At 40.9% G+C, this 16,072-nt stretch overlaps 2 protein-coding genes across 2 annotated transcripts in view; one reads left to right on the plus strand and one right to left on the minus strand.

Annotated features, from left to right (window-relative positions):
* The first annotated feature begins 4,026 nt into the window (after nt 1-4,026).
* Nucleotides 4,027-8,574, plus strand: LOC108272212 (intermediate filament protein ON3). Its single transcript, XM_017480504.3, has 9 exons — nt 4,027-4,624; nt 5,954-6,162; nt 6,251-6,311; nt 6,404-6,499; nt 6,573-6,737; nt 6,829-6,954; nt 7,043-7,263; nt 7,347-7,399; nt 7,490-8,574. The coding sequence occupies exons 1-9, from the start codon at nt 4,163-4,165 to the stop codon at nt 7,711-7,713; spliced, it is 1,617 nt and encodes a 538-aa protein (XP_017335993.2). The 5' UTR covers nt 4,027-4,162; the 3' UTR covers nt 7,714-8,574.
* Nucleotides 8,442-16,072, minus strand: part of si:dkey-195m11.11 (uncharacterized) — a 9,048-nt gene continuing 1,417 nt past the window's right edge. The window contains exons 3-8 of the mRNA XM_017480505.3: nt 14,819-15,121; nt 13,035-13,349; nt 12,648-12,953; nt 11,773-11,891; nt 11,514-11,691; nt 8,442-10,032 (exon numbers count right to left, since the gene is read on the minus strand). Coding sequence (XP_017335994.1) covers nt 9,929-10,032; nt 11,514-11,691; nt 11,773-11,891; nt 12,648-12,953; nt 13,035-13,349; nt 14,819-15,121 — 1,325 coding nt within the window. The 3' untranslated portion in view covers nt 8,442-9,928. The remainder of the gene's footprint in view (nt 10,033-11,513; nt 11,692-11,772; nt 11,892-12,647; nt 12,954-13,034; nt 13,350-14,818; nt 15,122-16,072) is intronic.

Consider the following 16,072-nt stretch of genomic DNA (forward strand, 5'->3'; position numbering starts at 1 on the left):
GTGAGAAATTTGTTTCTCGCCGTAGGGAATTAAATGTAATGGGCGTGATCTTTTTAACCCTAGGGGTTGGTTGTTATGCTGTAAGTATGAAATATGAAAAAAGACGCAGAATGACCGACATCGGATATGAGCCGATATTCGATTATATTCGGCTATGACAGCAAGATTTGACTATAAACCTGTTAGACATTTTTACTAAATGGAAGGTACACGTTTGAAAATGAATAAGGTTAATTACGGTCACAAACATTTCCATAGCAGGTAAATAATAAGCAGTACATATTTGACATTTTTACTCATGAATCAAAGTTTTTCTTCAGTGATGCGTGATGAAGAATGATCTGATGGGTGTGGACACTCAGAGCAATAGAGAGAGATGAGGAATTCGTCTCTGTGTGACGGGACAGCTGGTCGGACGACATTTCTGACTCGGATAAACATGCCTGTGCAGTTAAATCTCTGAGAAAACCTTCACCAGCGTGATCAATACCCACCCAAATCCAAAAACGCTGCAGTTTCTACTTCTGTATTCGCATCAAAATAAACAGCTTTGTGATGTGACCTTTTATGACCTTTTTATTTTAATAAGTAATGACTATCAAGACTTTAATATGAAGGTCAGATCAAATTACAGTCAGTGCAATTTCACATGAACTTTTAGCTACTATTAAAATCAGCTATTGTCGTTTTAGTATATTAGCAGTATCATGTATGGGCAAAGACACACCCAAACTCTCTCTCTCACACACACACGCACACACCCACACACACACACCAAAACACACATATCCATTTCGTAAATTGTATCTGCAACCAGTATTCAGATTCACGACTCTGATGAAATACTTTGTATACACTTTATTCCCACTTTCCTCATACACACACTTGTCAGTATAAAAGCACTATACACACATTTGTCTTGCTATCCTTGTGAGGACCTTCCATTAATTACCATTGCAGCTACTTAATGAAAGCTACACTTAATTCTAACCCTGACCTTAACCTCTGTAATTGCAGGAAAGGAAAAAGTTACCCCCACCCCCCCACCCCCCGCACCGCACATACAGTTGTGATCTCAGTTCAGTTTGTGTTCAGTGTAAAAGTGTTATCTCGCTCTCACGTCTGTGCAGAAGGACAGGTGTGATGAACTCACCGCCGGAGTCCGGCGAGTCCGGACTCGCAGCTACGACCCGAACCTCTGCGTTTACTCATCATCAAAATACAAAAAGACTCGGCCAAGAGCAGCAAGCGGAGACTCGACACAAGCAAGTTCCTCGCCACACACATTTCACAACGAAAGCACGAAAAGTGACTCACCGTCTCTCATTTCAGACCTTTCACATCTTTACTGACATCATGAGAGAAAGTTTACTCGTTAGTAATCGCATGCTCCAACACACCAGTGAAGTACTTCTACACCCACTAGTGGAACACCGCTTACAGAAAACGCTGCTCGGGTCACATTGTAAAATTTACATGTAAAATAATTTTTCTACACGATTCGTTTACTTTCACCTGTGATATTTTTTTTACATAGACCTTTTCAAGCTGGTGTTCACACTGTGCCGAAGATCGGCGTAACACACCCGGTGGAATGTGCCGTCTTCTACCTACCTGAGAAAGTCTGAACCAGAAAGTCAGACTGTGCAGACAAGGACTAGCTGAGGTCAAGCCACGACTGAGTCTTCATTCAGTTCAGATTTATTAGTGTAGCGTGTTTAACAGTGGACGTTGTCCCAGAGCAGCGTTACAGAAATATATAAATTCAGGATATAGATGTTAAATATATGAATTTATCTGTAATGAGCAGCCAGAGGCGACGGTGGTGAGGAAAAACTCCCTGAGACAATATGAGGAAGAAACCTTGAGAGGAACCAGACTCAGAAGGAACCCATCCTTATCTGGCTGACACTGGATAGTGCAATTATAAATAAATACACCCCTTCTATAAATGTGCTAATACTACATGCTGAATACACATAGTGCAGTTGTGTAACCAGGAAATTCATTACAGTTTTCACATGAAGTCTGTTTTGAGTCACAGAAGTCTTAAGTGGGTTGAGGCCAAAGACCAAGATTATACTGAAAGCTATCAAATACTTTTTGAGGCCAAGCCGTTACTCAAACTATTTGGTTTCATTCATACATTTCACCAACAATTATTCGGTTTTCTAGAAGAAAAAATGAGTTCTTGTCAAACTTTGTGCATACAAAAATACTAAACATTATTTTTCACAAACTCTCAGTTGAGACCAAGACCATATTTAGTTAACACCAATGCCCAAGACCGAGACAGGTCCAGGTCAATACAGAGTCCTACAGCACTATTCCAGCGGGCTGTAACCCCCAACAATGTTCCTGAAGCTCTTGGATGAAGAAGAATGAAATGGAAGGGTGTAGACAGCTGCAAACAGGCCAATACTGCATGTCCTGAGATGAACTCGTTTTCACGTGTAATTAACTATCACTCACATAAGCTATTCGTGAGTTTGGAGGTTCTGTATGTTTATTAACCCCTTTAATATCTAACAAATAACATAATGTTTTTGTTAGTTTTATGCAAATGAAGGTGTGTAATTATTTCAAATGGTTGTCAATAAATGTGCAGCTGAAGGTGTCTTAAAGAGTTCAATGATAAAATGTGATCGAAATTTTTTTTAAATTAATTATTTATTTATTTTTAAGCATTTTTAGCACTTTACGAACGGATGAAGAAGTGTGTGCTTTGATCACACTATAGACGTCCTCTGATTCAGATTTTCAGATTTTACACCACATATCGAACGTATTGATACTATGAAAGAAAAACGACCTGAAATACAGTGCAAAAGTCTCAGGAGCTCTATTTTATTTTACTACAAACTTTGTTATCGATTTTTATTTGACGACTCCTACGTTATCAAGTCAGTACTGAAACATTTCAGATTCTCAAACATTAGTTTTCCAGCACAAACTTGTCTGTACGTCAGTAAAGAAAGCAGCGTATTAAGAGGTAAGAGACACTTTTCAGACAAAAGAACACAATGAAGGCTGCTGGGTTTTGCTGCAAAAATAAGACACGAGTCTCCAGAAGAACCGAGTCTGGTTCTGTAAGATACTCAACAAAACTTACAGCTCATTTACCTCATAAAACTTTAGAAAGTGTACCTGAGAATACTCTTTTTTTTTAATTAAAAAAAGCAAAGGCTCGTCAAATTTAATATTGACTTTGTTTCATTTATTAGTTTATTACTGCACTTTATATTATCTTTCCAAAGTAGAAACGTTTAAATTCTTTATCTTTGCTGTACAGGATTTCTTTGCACGTGCCACGTGTCATTTTTAATGCATTATCAATCAAAAACCCCAGTAAATATCTACAGTAAATAAAAGATGAAAGACGACCCGCATGCAGACTTCACCACTTGTGCATGAAATATTTTTGTTCAGGGTGGAGTAATAATATATGATATTAATAATAATAGTTATTAACTTTTTTTCTCCTGTTTATTCTCCTTTGATGCACATTTTACAGCCTGTTGATATTTCATACGAGATGATAATGGTGGATAAAGTGTTAAATGAAGCAGCGTGTCTGGAAACATCTGAGTGTTTTTACGGCGTTTCTGTACTCTGTGCTCTACAGTGGCTAGAGCTCATGGAAAAAAGTCATTCATAAGTGTAAGAGGAGCGCTGCACTGCCCCACCCTACTGAGCAGAGCAAAGGGTGAGCTCATACTCTCCTTCTGCTTCTGCTCTGACTTTCACCCAACCAACCAGGCTCGCAGATGCAGCACCACCCACCGGCATGTGTTTATGGCAGCATTCCTTTTTTCCCCCCCTTTTTTTAATGTGCTAAAAAGTACAAGTGGAATCCCGCTTCTCTGCTTGTCCTGTGTGTTAGTCTGTGTCTGTGCTTGCAGCGAGGCCCGAGGCAGGGTGTAACTCTTCTTATCTTTCCACTCTCACTCTATACCTGTTTGACAGGTAGGGTGTGTCTGAGAGTGGGCCGGCCCTCCAGCAGGCTGTGTGATGGTATAAAAGGAGAAGCCAGCAGCAGAACAGCACACAGAGGGACTTCAATTCTCCTTTGTGAGCGACCTCCTCCTTCTCCTCCACTCAACGCTTCTGCAAGCTCCTGATCACTTTCTCTAGCTCGCTTCTCCAGCACCAAACACCAACCATGTCAGTAAGAAGCGTGAGGAAGTCCTACTCCAGCCAGTCGGCCTACAATGTCCCGGTCGGTTCCAGCCGGATGAGCATAACCAGCACACGTCGCTCTGGTGTTGGCTCTGGGTTCAGCCAAGGCGGTGGCGGTGGCGGCGGCTACAGCTTCAGCAGCAGCAGCATCGGTGGAGGTGGTGGAGGCTATGGGTTCGGCGGCGGTGCTGGCTACGGTGGAGGCTTTGGTGGAGGCCTTGGTGGAGGCCTTGGTGGAGGCTTCGGTGGAGGCTACGGTGGAGGCTTCGGTGGAGGTTCCTCCGCAGGTGGCTTTGTCCCAGCTCCCATCACCGCTGTGACGGTGAACCAGAGTCTGCTGCAGCCACTCAACCTGGAGATTGACCCCAACATCCAGGCCGTCCGCACCCAGGAGAAAGAACAGATCAAGACCCTCAACAACCGCTTCGCTTCTTTCATCGACAAGGTGAGACTCAACCTTCATCTCATTTTCATAATGCGTTTTACAGCTCCACCATATCTTCACTATCACTTCCTCCATTGTTTCTGTCCAACTTTGCACTCTGTCATGTCGCCAGGAAGGGCTTTAGATTATTTTACCTTTTTCTTACCAGCTGTAAAAATAAATAAATAAATAAATAAATAAATAAATATAACATACGATCAATATGCAGGTTTGTTGCAAGACTGAACAAATCAAATAACCATCACACACATCTGAGTTAGAAGCTCAATGTTAGGACGAAAGCCATATATCAACAGCACAGCAGTGTGTGTGTGTGTGTGTGTGTGTGTGTGTGTGTGTGTGTGTGTGTGTGTGTGTGTGTGTGTGTGTGTGTGTGTGTGTGTCTGTGTGTGTATGTGTGTGTGTGTGTGTAGAGTTTTTGTTTGTTAACTAGCCAAACAGAGAGAGTGTGGATAGAGGACACACCTAAATTTCTACTGAGCACAAATTCAGCACACACACACACACACACACACACACACACACACACACACACACACACACACACACACACACACACACAAGCACACACACCTGTATTTAATGTGGCTATGGGAAACAGTGTGACTCGCAGGAGTTATCTGGGTTGTAGACATTACACACCCACACAAAGGCGAACACACACACATAACACACACACACACACACACACACACACACACACACACACACACACACACACACACACACACAAGACACACACACTGAGTCCTTAAAACTTTAAATTCTAAGCTTTTTACAAATGCATGTGAAGTCTGAAGTCTAAATGGAACGTTAAAGCACACAGCTTTCTCTGAACAGCTCACCATGAGCTCGTAAAAAGTCAGGCGACGTGGACAGGGTGTGTCTCACATTACTACATGACCCATCATCTGCCTGCATGAGGGTGTGGCCGTAAACCTGCCTGTCTGATCTGTGTTATATGGTTCCATCTGTGCAGCAATGCAGGTCTAGGCGTAGCCCCAGGCAATAGGGGCTTTTTTTTATTCTCCGTCCCTTCAGGAGATCATGGTTCATGTCTCATGGACACACCCTGTTAGTCTACTCTTTTTCACTCCCTTCCTCTCCCTTTTTCACCCCACCCTGTGGAAAAATTCATGGTTGGGATGACTCATGGGCCATTAACGATTCCTCACAATAATCCAGAAGGAAACATAAAAGAGGCAGAAGTACAAAAGAGCTATACAAGCAGCACAATTACACGTTTCCTCCACACATTTTCCCAACATGCAGCTTTATTGAATGTTTTCACAGAATGAAAGAATTAAAACCTGTTTCTTTCCCTCATAGGTGCGCTTCCTGGAACAGCAGAACAAAATGTTGGAGACCAAGTGGAGCCTCCTGCAGGAACAGACCACCACCCGCTCCAACATTGACGCCATGTTTGAGGCCTACATCGCCAACCTGCGCAGACAGCTGGATGGCCTGGGCAATGAGAAGGTCAAGCTGGAGGGAGAACTCAAGAACATGCAGGTTCTTGTTGAGGACTTCAAGAAGAAGTAAGAACACACCATGAAAATTTTCATGGCAACAGTCTGAATATTCCAAAAGTTATCCACATTTACGGTTCTTCTTCCATCTTTGCAGATATGAGGATGAGATCAACAAGCGTGCAGCTGCTGAAAACGAGTTTGTCCTCCTGAAGAAGGTACTGAAATCATACTGAATTTTTATTGAACATTTTAAGATGTTACTCAACCAAGGATGAAAATGAAAGCTCTTGTCTGCTGATCTTCTCAGGATGTCGACGCAGCCTACATGAACAAGATTGAACTCGAGGCCAAGGTCGATGCTCTCCAGGATGAAATCAACTTCCTCAGGGCAGTCTACGAGGCTGTAAGTGACTTTTTTTTTTTTTTACTTTAGTGTTGCTGTCTATGGAAAAACCTGACCTGAATGATCTTTGCAGGAGCTGCGTGAGCTGCAGTCTCAGATCAAGGACACTTCAGTTGTGGTGGAGATGGACAACAGCAGGAACCTGGACATGGACGCCATTGTGAATGAAGTCCGTGCTCAGTACGAAGATATCGCCAACAAAAGCCGTGCTGAGGCCGAAAGCTGGTACAAACAGAAGGTGGGTGATTTGTGAATAAGTGTTTCTTCATCGCTCATGACTTTCAGAATTTTGAATTTGGAAACTTGATTTTCCTCAATGTTTGTTTCAGTTTGAGGAGTTGCAGTCCTCCGCTGGTAGTTATGGTGAGGACCTGCGCTCTACCAAGGCTGAGATCGCTGACCTGAATAGAATGATCGCCCGCCTGCAGAACGAGATCGAGGCCGTCAAGGGACAGGTAGCCACGAAGGAAGTTATTGTGTCTTAAATGGACTCCATTTCTTAGCAAAGATCCTGATTTTAGGTCTCGTTCTTTTCATTCTCAGCGTGCCAACCTGGAGGCCCAGATTGCTGAGGCAGAGGAGCGTGGTGAGCGGGCAGTGAAGGAAGCCATGCTCCGCATCAAGGAACTGGAGGATGCTCTCCACAGAGCTAAGCAGGACATGGCCAGGCAGGTGCGCGAGTACCAGGAGCTCATGAACGTCAAGCTGGCTCTGGACATCGAGATCGCCACCTACAGGAAACTCCTGGAGGGAGAGGAGACCAGGTATGTAGCTTTTGGTCTTTTGTGATTCGTGCAATGTTCAGAAGATTTTGAAATGAACTCATTTTGATCATGTTTCTTCTCAGAATCTCTTCTGGTGGATCAGCTGCCACCATCCATGTGCAGCAGACCTCTGGAGGTAAGTGAATTCACCTTCAAAACAAAAGTGTCTATTCATATTTATTTGCTTATTCTCCTGTTGATCTGACGTCTTTAAACTCTTATACAGGCTATGGCGGCGGATTGTCAAGCGGATACGGAGGAGGATTCGGCAGTGGTGGTGGCTTCGGCAGTGGTGGTGGCTTCAGCAGCGGTGGTGGTGGTGGCTTCAGCAGCGGTGGTGGCTTCAGCAGCGGTGGTGGCTTCAGCAGCGGTGGTGGCTTCAGCAGTGGTGGTGGCACAAGCATCAGCAGAACCTCTGTGAAAAGCGTTAGCAGCCAAAGGCGCTACTAATCAGAAGCTTCCCAATTTTCCCTGCACCTTCATCAACAACACATCAATGGTGCTAAATGCTAGCGACAAGCCCAACCTGAACCATCAAACCATTTTCTGAATACTGTTCTGTTTTTTTTTCACTAGATAAAAAAAGATTAGGATGATATTTTAGGGGGTAGATGTTAATCGATGACACTTCCTCTGAATTTTTATCTAAATGTAGACCAAAAGGAAACCAAGAAGAATGTAAAGGGAAATCTTTGATTCTCTTTAACCCTGCTGAAATTCTTTATTTTCTGCACTGATATGTTCTGGGGAAAAGGAAGACTAGATAGGTGTAAAGGTTAAAAAGACCAAAGCTGTTTGTTAAAACCACTGAAGCCAAACTTAGAATAGCGCGAGTGCTAATGTGACAGTAGGTGAGAGATTTTCAAAACGTGTCCCATTGTGATAGACGTTTTCAGCCAGCACAAGGCTGCTTCCAGTGATAAACACAATCACTGTATTTTTTTTAATGATGGACGCGTACGTTTACACTGTGAGCAGATCTGTTTTGACGTAAACCGCATCACCTATGGGTTCCTGATGACGATCCTCTACTCTCCTCACGTTCTAATTCGGCAGCTGTTTGTTAACTTACATCATTGACCAACTACACAAGCTTTTGTCCTCCTCGTAGGCTCGACTTTCCTTCTAGAGTACAATTGAGGACTGCAATCCCTCGCTCCCAGTCTGTCCCAGATCTGTTTCCATCTCTTTTTTTTTTCTCAGACAAAAAAAAAATTCAGACAAAAAGCAGACGATAGGACCAGGTTTATTGTTTGTCAAATGACATTGTGACACCATCAAAACCTGCATGCAATAAATCTGAGCACTATATTGACTGTGTGTGGCTTTTCATTCCTACCATCAATGCACTACATGCTACCTTTTTAAATACAAACAAGAATTTTGATACAAATCCACGTTTTTGATAACACGCCATCATCTTATTCTCTTTCATTTAAAGTTGAAATTTGAAACAAGAAAAAAACAAAACTTTCAAATAAAAAACCTATAATACTGAAAATAAAACTCTTAAAATACACTCTTATTTAGTCAATGCTTTTAAGCAACTCAAATGCAATCCAAGCACAATGTTAATACAGTCACAATACAGATGTTCTTTCATTCAATCATTCATTCATTCATTCATTCATCCATGCATCATTTCACACGTTCAAGACGTTCCATTTGTTCTTAATTTAAAATGTAAAGTGATTCCAAAAAAACAAAAACAAAAAAAAACAAACAAACATTCATATCTCTTACAATATAATCTACTGTAATCCTGGCTGTAATCAGGAAAAGCATTTAATTATAATAAAGAACAACTTGCAATGTTAAAATATATCAGCTAGCTTTAACTGATACTGTACAGGATTAATGTGGAAGAGTCACGATAGATTAATATAATTTTTACGTGGTATTTTTAGTTGTTAAACTTGTTTTGCTGCTATATTTAAGATCACAAAACAAGTTCATTTGAGGATAAATAAGTACCAGCGATACTAGCATCAGGCATCCATGCTAATCGCATTAAGAACGTTCTAAGTTTGATATTTTATTATAATAATAATAATAATAATAATAATAATAATAATAATTGTTTTTGTTGTTGTTGTTATTGCTATTATTACTATTAGTTTAAATGAATTATTTATCATTTTGTCTATAATTTGGATAACTTGTATGCTTCCAGCTTGTAAGTTCAGTGTCCTCACCAGCCAATATCACGATATCATACAACTAACAGACCGTGATCTTCAGGAAATTTGTGATGCAACTTCCTGTTGAACAAGTATGGAATATTCCAGATATGTATATATCATAGGGGTGAATGTGTTCAGGTAACAGGAAAACAGAAATATACATTTTTCATAATCTGTAATGGACACTGAAATATTTAAAAGAATATATCAGAAGATACACAATTTGTGGTTAGTGTGGACGTGGATATTCAAAACTGAGGTTTAATTAATGCTTTAAATTATTTACAAGAAACAGGAGCAAAGGTGGTTGAGATGAAAACATTTCCTCTGTTTAAAATGTCTTTTTCCTTTACATAGAGATTAATACGTGTAATTCGTGGACCCGTGTGATACGTTTTTTTCACGATATTTTCCATTGTGCTCTTTGGGAACCCCATGTGGTGGAGTTGTATTATTGCCACTCAGTGAAGATCTCGTACGTCTTACTCACTGGCACCATAAATACAGAGGAGTACAAGGATTATGACACCTACGATTGTGGTGATGACACCAGCAGCAACTGCTCCAGCAGGTGGAGGATCATAAACTGCAGAAAGACGAGAAGTACAAGGGGAAGAGCATTAAAACATTGATAATATTTACAACATTATATCACATAACAACGTATGACTTCTATAATAAAGAAACTAGCACCATCTGAGAAAATGTGTTATTAATTTTTTTTTTTATAATTTGGTTTTGCTTATTATTATTATTATTATTATTATTTACATTTAATTAATACATTTGTATTTTAATATTTTTATATAATTTTCACAATATAGCGTAAACTCTTCCATCCTGAAGACTTTCCTTTGCTTTCCTGCGCTTACAACTGAGTTGCCACATCAACAGTTATAAGTTTTGCTTTGTTAAACACGTTTAACGTAAATCCGTTTATTATTAGTCTTAGATTGTGTGGCGCGACCGCTGTACGAGTCCCTGTGAATGAGCCGTTACTATGGAAACAATAAAGTATTATAACGAGAACATTAATATAAACCTGTTGTTCATGTTACAGCCGGAACTACTTCCCGAGCCATGCTGTTATACAGAAATAATACACACCTTCAGATTAGAGAATTCAACCATGCTGCAGTTTAAATATATTATACTATATCATATTCTATTATATTTTAGTTTAGTTTAATATATACATATTACGGCTCTGGTTGTTAAGATTGTCTTAACTGATAAAGAGCGAGAGTTCAATGTGATGCTCAGTTTACCACTGTGCTGCGGTGAACAAATATCAGCATGTGAAATCTTAACTTTGTCTGTAACTGTAATGTTTATCAATATGTGGGAGAAGATATTTCCCTTTCCAAAGAAATATGACTGAAGACTTGGTTAACTTTTCGATTTGTTCATTTGTATTGTCGGCTTGTCCATATGGGCAGGTGGAGCAGAGTTGCTCAACAAATATTAGTCTTCATAAAGTCCACTTTCACAACTCCATACATTTTAAGTTCCATTCAAAAAAATACTAATTACTTCTTTTGTGTGACTGACAATTTTTTTAAAAATTGTGCTTTTGTTGTGCTTCAGATAATGTTCCACTGATTTGCTCACCCTTCTAGATGGAGATGCAGCGTTCTCACTGCCTCAATGAGCTCCATAGAGTTATTATTGTACCTAGTGGTCATAAATGGGAACTGCAACAAGCGCTAATAAACAGAGGCCCATTTTGACAGCAATGAAGCTGCAGTATGATTGAGGGTGGAGCAGGGGACACGACAGTTAATGACAGGGTTGCCAGAGTCACAGAAATTTACCCCAAATTGTATTGGGAGCACGAAAGGACAATTATGGAGTAAATGACGTGGACGTCAGAAATGCGTGTGCACTACGGTGACCCTGGTCCCCATGTGTCTCCTGCCCGTGGCTGAAGTTTTGATATATTTTCATGTCTTTGTGTTGTTACTGGGTTGGAAATTAGGCTGAAACATGGCAAAGGCGCCTGCTGTGTCAAACACAGTTAAAGAAGTAGGTCTGAAATGGGGGGAATAGTATAGAAATGGTACGTACTGTAGATGCCTATCACGTTGCTGCTTTCTGTCCTGTACACCTTGAATCCTCGTGTATGTACGTAGCAGGCGTACTCTCCCTCATTCACTGTGTTACGTAATATCCACGTCACCCTGTGTCCAGGTAGGGTTCTTTCGGTGTAAAGGTCATTTCCGTCGCGTGTGAGGGTGATGTACGCCTGGAAAAGGAATGCGATTATGTTAGACTGCGCGAATACTGAGACCCGATCAAATGTTGCTAGGAAAACCGACTTTCTTACAAACTCATTTATGGACGATTGAAAAATGCACTCGAGGGTCGCAGACTCTTCAGTCCTGACGTACACCCGCGACGCAGTTTCACGTTTGGACAGAGAAAGCGTCGGCGGAGGGAGGGCCTCTGCCAGACAGGAGGAGCAAAAATTCAGAAGAAATGTTATTTGATTTAAACATACAATACAACAAAAATATACAATAAACAATGGTGTAGGAACAGGTATAAAAGGCATCTAGAAACATCCTCAGGACGCCAAGAAAACTCGACAGATTGGAAACTTCTAGAACAAAAGGTTCATACAGGTAAACCATTTAGAAATCTTTGCCTGGCATAAAATGAACATTTTTGTTCGTTTGTAACTTATTTAGACAAAAACTTAGCTAGAAAGATTACAGTTAGGACTGGGGATCCTGTTAACTTCATGCATATGATATCAAACAAACAAACAAACAAAAACAGCATTACAGAAATGTTCTGCTAAACATGGATTAGTTTGCATGAAATCGAACAGATTTCAAACACATCTGAAGTTCCACAAGACCAGGTTGTAAAATTCTGGGACAAAAGCTGGATTACAGAAACATTTTTGGCACAATTTCATAAAAGTTTCAGCATGGTCTTGTACAAGATACACATGACTCAATCCATGGTTACACTTAGGGACAAGGACAGGGTTAGTGCTCATACATTTTCCCACGGATTCCAGCTACATGCAAAGTTCCATCAAAGCAAGTCGGAACATTTTGAGACAAAACTAGCGTTACAGAAACATTCGCTCCAAAGCAGTCCTGGCACTGACGTAGAACACGTGCTGTTAGAGATGCTTAAAAGTGTCTGTTGATGCCACATACACATAGTGTGTCCTGGTGTGTGTCTAACCTGAGCAGAGGACGTTGAGTGTTCCTTGGTCACAAAAGCGTGCTGAACTTATAGGACACTCTGCAACCTTCTTCTCGTTTCCTGTGCAATTTGGAGTTCCTACAGGAGTGTGAGCTGCACTGCCAAGCTTTCTGTAGTCTATCACTTGTCCACAGCCTAGCTCTTTGCACACGACCTTAGCCACGTTCAAATTGTTGTCGAATTTGGGGACAAAACACAAGGGTTTCCAGTCATCTCTCACTCTGACATACGCATCTCCATAACAGGTCCCCAGATCTTTGGGAACCAGACGAACCGGGAGCTCCTCTGGAGTAAAAGAGCACTCGTATTAGAAATACATTAATGAATTATACTGACTTGCTGTTTGATTTGGAGCTCTGTCGGTACCTGGCATGGCTGCAGTGGGTTTGGATCTGGAGCGCAAGGCTCGCCCGTTGAGGAACACTTCCATTTCACATAGAAACTCATACGTTTCTCCGGCGTTTGTTCGAGTGATTGCAGCTCCCCACTCTCCTGGAGCGAGAACCCGCGATCCAACATATTCGAAGGAGTTGTTGCCGGAGCGGAGCGGAAGGAGACGGTCATACACACTCAGTGTGGTGTTTGTGTAGCCAATCAGTGGTGTCTCACACTGAAATGTGTACTTTGTCCCCACAGGAAACACAGGTGGAATGAGAACCCCTAAGGGATCAGACAGAGCAGCTAGAAGACAGAGGAACAGAAGGTGTGGTTTTAAATCCAAATAAATCCGATTCAAATCTCAGATATAATAGATGTAGAGAGAAAACATGCAGTTTTTATTTCCTGATATTGTTCCTGTTGTTTTACAGAACACTCCTACAACATTACTACAACATTTTTAGATGAACCAACTTTACCAAGGTGTTTGCATGATGCTAGTTAATGCTTCCTTTGATTGTAATTGAAAGGGGAAAAAAAAAATCAGGAACATCAGTAACCTCCACCGCCACCTCCACCCCTAACCCTGATCTTTCTAACTGTAATTTTTTATATAAATGACATCATGCACACTGCTGCAAATTCTCCAACAGTTAATGCAATTTTTGTGTTTTGCTTTCTGAAAGTTACAGTTATAAAAACTTTTGCTTCCATAAAGGTTCAATCTGTCGAGTTATCAGGGTGTTTAGATGATGGTTTAGACTGTGAGGTGTTTAGGCCACCATCAAAAGTTTTGATGAGTTTGATGGTGAGAACATCTTGACTGTTTTTGTTTTTTGACCAGTGCATTATTTAAAACTCTATAAACCTTATAAACCACACTCACTGAAGTGAAAACATATTAAACAACGTTTCTTTTACGTCCTTGTTAATTAGAAGTATATGGCAGAAAATGTTGACTGTTGTTGGATTTGGTTTTCAAGTTTTATTGAAAAAAATATCGATTAAACAATAAATACATTTTTAAAAAAAACTTTGCTGTAAAAGTGTTCTCTTTAGTGTTTCAGTGAAATAAATATCAGAAATCAACCAACCTATAAACACTAGATGTTTTGATTTAGTATGTAAATTTATGCATGCACTGTATCATATGAAAAAGCCTTTATTTGAGTAAATACATGTTATTTAAATAAAAATGTAATGCAAAGAGCGCATCTAGTATAAAAATGGTAAACGGTCTGCCCTTATATAGCGCTTTTTTAACCTTAGCGGTTCTGCAAAGCGCTTTACACTGTGTCTCATTTACACACAAACACTCACGGTAGCAGAGCTGCCATGCAAGGCGCTAACTTCGTGACTCTGCGTTGAGCTGCCGCTGAGCAGGGCGATGGGAAAGGGGAGCGGTGAGAGCCCCTTACTGGGCAAAAAATTCACATCTCTCCACGATAACACTGGTATAGAGATAAAACGGACAGCACGACTACAGCTTTTTTGATATTAAAACACCGTATACGCCACAATAAACATTTAAACTCCATTTTTTGGCCTCTGCTAGAAAGAGTTAACTGCAAACAGACCACATGAGCGCCTGCTTCCGGAATCTTCTGGAAGCTCTGAAAACAGTGTTACGAGCCAGTTTCCCTTGTTTTTGCTGGCATGTACGGTAGTTTCTTGAATAAATAAAATATTTCCCAACTAACTTCTCTTCTCTTATTTCAAAGCCACCCTGAGTCACTCATGCAGCCATTTCCCATATCATGCTTATTACTTACATATGACTATGTTGATGGGCTCGCTGAAATGAGACTGTGTGTTGGTCCGGATGTGTCTGTACCAGCAGATGAAAGCCGTCTCATAATCAGGCCTCGCGATGAGTGTGAAGAACACCGGACTCTGCCTCGTAAGGGTGAAGGACAGCACGGCCGAGGAAGTGTTTGCGGCAAGAGATAGGTGCACCTCTGCAGGCGTCCTTGCCGTATTTGGAATTGTGCACACAACGACTATGGACGAGTACAGCTTAATGGCACTCTGGTTCACATCCACAGCAAAGCTGAGAGTCGGAGCTTGGAGAAGTTCTGGAAGAGAAGAGAGAGACAGAGAGATGAAAAGAAAAACCACACCGAGGACACAAACATTTCCTCACACCCTAGACCATGCTGAAGCATAACACGTGAAATGTCATTTTTTATTTATCATTAAATCATAAAGTACAGTTAGACCCTTTCATGGATGTGTGAGTGTCCATGTACGTCATTCCACATTGGTTGTTGTTGTTTATTTGCTTCTGTTTATTTTTCTGTATGGTCGAATTATTTGAATTCCTCTTGCCTATAAATCCTGCTTATGCCCTTTATGCTGATTCTTACTATTTGTGAGTGTCACTTGGTACCGCGTTGTTCTGACCTGATATATCACGCCTTAAGACTAGTGGATATCATGGATGCAAAAAGACAGACAAGTGGTACTCCTTGTCACGTGAAGAGTGTTGTAGACGGCCCTGCCTCTGATATGGAGTTCTCAACCTACCATTGTGTTGCATCTCCTATCTCACCAATTGAACAAATTACACCCAGAACCAGAACTGTAACTCTTGGTAACTTTTTCCCAAATATTACTAAAGCCTCGCTCAGAGGACAATCTGACATCTCATACTGCAAAAAGATCCGGCAAGGACAAGAGAAGAGCAAGAAAGGAAAGAGCAGAAGAAAAGGCAGGAAGAATAAAGGGTCATCGGGAATCACTGACAACTACCACACGATCCTGCAATCTCTGAGCCTCCAACAGATTGCTTTAGCTGCAATGGCTGATCGACTAGGGGAGTGCCATGGAGATGTTCAGAAACAGATAAAAAAAAAAAAGTAAGAATTCATAGAACTTCAAGTACTAAAATGTATATCGAAAATATTGCTGTTAATGAAGCAACCAGCACACGAGTATGATTACTGAGTGAAAAATCACTTCCTGACCCACATGAACATGACCTAAGTCAAGCTCTGGCGTACACGTCAACTGAATGAATACAAAGG

Source organism: Ictalurus punctatus, chromosome 11 (assembly GCF_001660625.3).
Source record: "Ictalurus punctatus breed USDA103 chromosome 11, Coco_2.0, whole genome shotgun sequence".
Classification (NCBI taxonomy): domain Eukaryota; kingdom Metazoa; phylum Chordata; class Actinopteri; order Siluriformes; family Ictaluridae; genus Ictalurus; species Ictalurus punctatus.

Bases quoted from the DNA above. Each gene is read 5' to 3' on its own strand.
- LOC108272212 (XM_017480504.3), top strand. From the start codon at position 4,163: ATGTCAGTAAGAAGCGTGAGGAAGTCCTACTCCAGCCAGTCGGCCTAC. The intron at 4,625-5,953 runs GTGAGACTCAAC...TTTCCCTCATAG, and splicing joins TCGCTTCTTTCATCGACAAG to GTGCGCTTCCTGGAACAGCA. The intron at 6,500-6,572 runs GTAAGTGACTTT...TGATCTTTGCAG, and splicing joins TCAGGGCAGTCTACGAGGCT to GAGCTGCGTGAGCTGCAGTC.